Below are 5,716 nucleotides of genomic sequence, written 5' to 3'. Positions count from 1 at the left end.
CGTAACGGCCCCTTGTGTGCTGGCAAACAAGCTTCTGATTATTCAATTTGGTAAGTACCATATTTGGAACAACAAGAGCCAGGGCTTTCCAAATATGGTACTTAGCACTGAAACATTCAACCAATCAGTTCGCACTGAATATTCGGAAGCTGTGAACGCGCGTTACACGTTTCAACCCTTATGGGTTTCTGACAGCACCAATTGTCACGGCATGAAATCCAAACGTTTGTTCACTTTGGTACAATTTAATTTTCTTTGCCGTTTAGCACAGTGGGGCTCGGCAAGCAACACTTGATTAGTAAAATTTATGCTACCCACTGTTTACAAACATTGTCCTCAGATTTCTTTTTATCTCCAAATGTGCCAATCAAAAGGCAAATGAAGCCTTTGTTTTTACGTCCTTTCCACGGCCATTTTGCACATTAATGACAATTGGTCATGTAAGGGAGAAAATTTGTTTACAATTACTTGATGTCACAATTTTCTTCCAGAGTGTATTAAAGGGCTTTTTTGTCTGGCTAATTGAAGCAGTTGCTTTCGCTTTTCTTTTTTCTTTTTTTTTTTTTTTCATTTATTTGAGTGGTCGTTGGGCAAGTTTCTCGTGGTGAATAGGAAGACCCTAGACAGCAATGACCAGAATCAGGTTGCTGACCAGCGGTTTTCGTTAAAGCAATGGTTTGCTGGGGGTGCTCAGTCTCGCTGGCTCAGAAAACCTGGTTGTGGTCATTTTTTTCGTAATGTTTTTCTGATGAATAGGCCTTTTTCGATATATTAGAATTCAGCATGAAAGAGAGGTTTAGAGGACAAAGACAAAGGAAAGTGGATGATATGTAAATAATTTTCACATTCATTCGAACGTGTTTCTATTGTTTTTGTCCTCAGTGCCTCACTATGAAGCTGAATATTTGATATTTCGAAAATGGCCTATTTTTTTAAGTTTCGGTGTCTGCAATTTGTTTTTAGCAACACAACTGTCTCTTTATTTTTATACGCACGGTACAAATACCACTACCAAGAGGAAAGTTCTTGTTTTTTCTCGTGCTTGCTTTTGCATTTTTTTCCGAACTCCCACTACCCCCCTCCCCCCCCCCCCCCCCAAAGAAATTTATATGAACCTTTTGTTATCCCTAGTGAAGAAGAAACTTTCAAAGAAAGCATTTTCATAAATCATTCTGGTCTGGGTTGTAAAATAACCCAATTATTCAATGCTGTTTATCATTTTGTGTTCCGAATGAAAAAAAGTGATATATTCTTTCTCGCGTGCGCCGACTCCGAAATATTTTGTAGAATGCACCAAGCACATCTGCCTCGTGCGGTAATTGCATTTTTACGTCCCTTAAACTTCAAAATCCACACACCGAACTTTCACAGTCCTAAAGAACACATATCCTAACTCTCCAAAACGGTTTATGGGTCGTTAAGATCGTATTTCTTCCTCAACTCGTCTGTCTTGCTGGTAGGGGACCCAGGTTTCAACCGAATCCCCTTGGGGCGCTTCTTTGCAGAGGGTTCGGTTGGTTCCAGAGGGTCATACCCAGCGGCCCTCATGCAGCAGCATATCAGCCATATTATCAGATATATAATTACCGGTATCAGAATGATCGCTAGTATAGGAAATAGCACCCAAAAGAGACTACCCGCGACTGGACACTCGTCGTAGTACCTATTATTTTTAGGACACTTGAGCTCTCCTTGGTAATAGGCGCAGGATTCGTTGGACGAACACCAATAACAAATGTCATCTCTCCGGAGACAATCGCTACAGTTGTTGCGGTCAGCACAAGGAATTACTCCGACTGAAAATAAAGACGAAAGATTGAAACAAAAGAGCATTAATTGTTTTGAGCTAGGTGCAACCTATTGCCAACGTTATACAATAGGCCATTTCCGAGTTCATGTCTGCCTCCTTTTCAAAGCGAGTCTAAGTGCGAAGTTTTTGTGATGGTAATTAGTTCTACTTTACATATGAATGAAACTTAATTTTCATAACAAAAACTTCGCACTTAGACTCGCCTTGAAGAGGAGGTAGACATGAACTCGGAAATGGCCTATTATAAAATAGAATTCTGAGGCCGTTTAAATTGTCCAAATACCCAAGTCATTTTGACCAAGTATTTTGAGGAGTTTCTTGAAATTTCCGAAATACAAAGGAAATCGATGTTGAGCAAATTTTTCAACTCATCCAAAACGCTTTCGCGAAAATTTTAATTCTTTTCCTTGGCTTTTTCGCCCACGTGGGGGCCCATTTACGAGTAAAATCGTCTGGCGTTAGACAGTAAAATCTATAAATGGCGCTATTGAGGAATTGCGCAAAACATCCAATTTTGATGTTATGTACGCGGGCATGTTACCTTATCAATTCCGTGGAATTTCTTTTTATTTATGTCCTGACCCACAAAGGAAGTTTAGCAACGAGCTCGAGAACGTTAACGAAGTGTCACGAAATAACGTGTTAAGGCCTGTTCAAAGGCACTCGACTTTGTATACCATACAACATTCGACTTGTATACTCTACAAAGTCGAGTGCGTTTGAACACCTTGTATAGTGCCCACTATACACGATTCGACAAGTCTAATCGTGTATAGCGATGTTTGAAACTGGTCAAACTTCTACTCGACAACCACTCGACTTCTCCTTTGTTTCGCGATCACTGAAGCGATACTCTACAAAGTCGAGCTCGTTTGAACGCACCACTCGACTTGTAGAGCATTATACTATGGAAACGCGCGTGGAACTATGGGTAATCTTAACCCACAATTCTCTGTTTCGTCATACTTGTAAAGTGGTTTTATAGTCCGTGTATAGTACGTGTGAACACCTTACCCAACAACGCTATACAATGTCGATAATACAAAGTCTAGTGTTGTATAGTGCGTGTATAGTGCGTTTGAACAGGCCTTTAACTAGTAAAAACTTTCGTGGGACGCTTACAGTGTAATAAGGTGTTGACGACTTCGTAAGCACACGGCAGTATATTTCGTATATTGATTTAGTTTGTTCATGGAAAATAAAAAAACCCGGAGGGCTTATTAGATAGAGATCATCCCGAGAAAGTTCTCCAGTGCGTGAACAATATTCCTCGCGGTGAGATTTTAATTTGCATAGAAACTCAGTCAGCCATTTCGAATCGTTTTAAAAGGCGTTTTATATTTCCAAACGAAATAACTACACGTCATCTCTTTGAAGTTATGCAGGAAATTCACTCCCAAGTGAAATTATGCAAAACCATGTTTTGTTTGTCACTTCATGTTATTTTTCCTTGCATGACAATCAGGTTTTATAACCGTTTTCTTATTAAAAAAAAGTTTTAAATAAGAACTCCTATTAAATATTCATGTAATTTAATACCTCTTTGGATGACTAACTTTTCTTTGATGTTTTCGCAATTATTGATTCATCCCTCGTACCGAGAGCCTAATTAGTATTGAAAGTCATTTGAAAAATGGTTTAGGAGGAGAAAAACTGCTTCAGTCTGCGTACGTTTTTTATCGTACCATGCTTTTTACGCACGTAACTTTTGAATCTGCCAATCTAGTCGTTTCTTTTCAATTGAGTTTATAATCTGGCCTTTCTCCATTTCACAGTGCTTCCTCAAGCATTTGAAAAAAAACTTCTCTAAACAACATTTTAGTGGACGTAATTTTCTGCAAATAGATTTCTTGTAGGTAGGTTTCGTTTTAAAGATGGTTTTATCCCAAGTGCAACGCTGGGTTGTTGTGCATAATTTCACTTGGGAGTGAATTTCCTGCATAACTTCAAAGAGATGACGTGTAGTTATTTCGTTTGGAAATGGAAAAGTCCCTCAGAAATAATTATTCTCAAAGAGAAAATGCCCTTTACTTGCACTAAATCGCTAAGGTGAGAGACTTATTAACGCCAAGGAGTACACAGGACTTAACTTTTAGATCCACTACTGGGCGAGGAACTCCTTTAAAAGTCACTCGACCACGAAATATGCAACATATGCTCCTAGCTGGTGCGTAAAATGATAATACTTACTTGGGTATAAGCACTGGTTATGGAACGCATTATTTTCTTCAGGACAGGAACTCGCCGTTGCAGTCAAGTTAAGAAACACCTGACATTCTTGTTTGGCCGCACACCATAAACAAGAGTCACTGGCGGTGCAATTATCACAACCGCTCTGGTCCCCACATAACACGCTCGCGTTAACGGCCACCACACTGTCGTTGATCTCTGAGTTATTTACTGCCGGTGCGCCCATTGCTTCTAGTTCATCCAAGGTCTTATCGTAATAATTCGGTGCTATTTTCGCTCCCTTTCCCTCGACTTGTTGTTTACAAGTGCTTTTTTTACTGAGTCCGTGCGGGCAGGACGGGCCCCCATGACACTGGCCCCTCTGCAATGACGCATCGCTACACCATTGGCAGTCATTACTTGCAAATAAACATTTTTCGCAGTCCGGTTCCTCTTGTACACAACTGATGTGATGGCGTTTCATTTCCCTTACCCTTTCATAACTGTGATGTCTAGAACCCTGCGCAATTTGCATTACCATGACCAGTGCTAAGATCATCTCAAGTCCTTTCATGGCGTTTACGAGTGAGGGAAGTTCAATGCTTTACCGCGCCTTTTTCAATCACGAGTGGCTTTTTCGCTCTGGTTTCCCATTCGCAGCTGGGAAACCACTGTGTCTTCAACAAATGGAGTCTTTGAACGCTGACTATGTTGATAACCTCGAAAGGCGCAATTCTTGTCTCGATCCAAAATTAATTATTCTTTTCAAGCAATATGATAGAGCCGTATGCTCTCGACAGGGATTTGCATAAGTGACTTCACTTGTCAGTGGTTTTGTTTCTGTAACGCATGGGAGATTTTTTGACAATGGCGTCAGTGAAAAAATCAGTTCACAAAATATCTCCCGCGCACAAAAAGTTTATAATTTATGTCGATCTCATTATCGGTTTAATTTACATATATAACACTTTTCTTGGCCCCTGAAACATATTGCGTCGATGTTGATTCAAGTTCTGAATGTATTTTAAATTATGATCTTCAGCAGAGGCAAAATAACCCATTTATTGCCTTGTCAATACTATCATAAGCCCATTACTCCTCATTCCAAAATGACATACATATTACTAATCTTATTCGTGGGTAAAACAGCAAAGTGCGGTCTGTTTAGTCTATTTTATGGACCGTGAACTAAACTGGAAAAGGAAAGAAACCTTAATTTATATTATGCCCGATAAAATTTGTTAGTGAGATATTTATGATATTTACAGATCATTAAATCCTGCAACAAAATTAAACCAACTTTTAAATTAATCCGCCATATCATGGAATTGGCCAATTACAGCGAGCGTACTCTTTGAGAGAAAGAAAAAAGTTTATTATCCCTTTGTTATCTCTAAATTAGGCCTTGTAAATGTACAAATGTGAATGATTTGTTAATATTCAGGGCACACAACGAGAATATAGTTCAAAACCACTTAGACATAGCATTGTCAAACGTATTTTAGTATTTAAACGGTAGATATAGGGATTAAAACTTAACTTTTCGAAAATTTCAGCCAGAGAAAAGGCTCCCGAAAATTCTAGGTGACCTTTTTAAGGTGAAAATCCGTTAAAAATGGGCAATTATACCATTTTTTAGATGTTCGGAAATCATAGGACAGGCAGGCAAGAAAAAAATTTTACAGCAAATGTTCCGAAAATTATAGATCTCAAGTCGTCAGATATTTTCCGAAAATT

The 5,716-nt window shown here is 39.0% G+C and overlaps 1 protein-coding gene across 1 annotated transcript; it reads right to left on the bottom strand.

Annotated features, from left to right (window-relative positions):
- Positions 1-541: 541 nt before the first annotated feature.
- Positions 542-4,721, bottom strand: LOC138049782 (uncharacterized). The gene is made up of 2 exons (XM_068896201.1): positions 4,001-4,721; positions 542-1,796 (listed from the first exon to the last, which is right to left on the bottom strand). Exons 1-2 carry the CDS (start codon positions 4,551-4,553, stop codon positions 1,408-1,410), a joined length of 942 nt encoding a protein of 313 aa, XP_068752302.1. The 5' UTR covers positions 4,554-4,721; the 3' UTR covers positions 542-1,407.
- Positions 4,722-5,716: the final 995 nt, after the last annotated feature.

Source organism: Montipora capricornis, chromosome 5 (assembly GCF_036669925.1).
Source record: "Montipora capricornis isolate CH-2021 chromosome 5, ASM3666992v2, whole genome shotgun sequence".
NCBI lineage: Eukaryota > Metazoa > Cnidaria > Anthozoa > Scleractinia > Acroporidae > Montipora > Montipora capricornis.
This window is presented reverse-complemented; position numbering and strand designations above follow the sequence as displayed.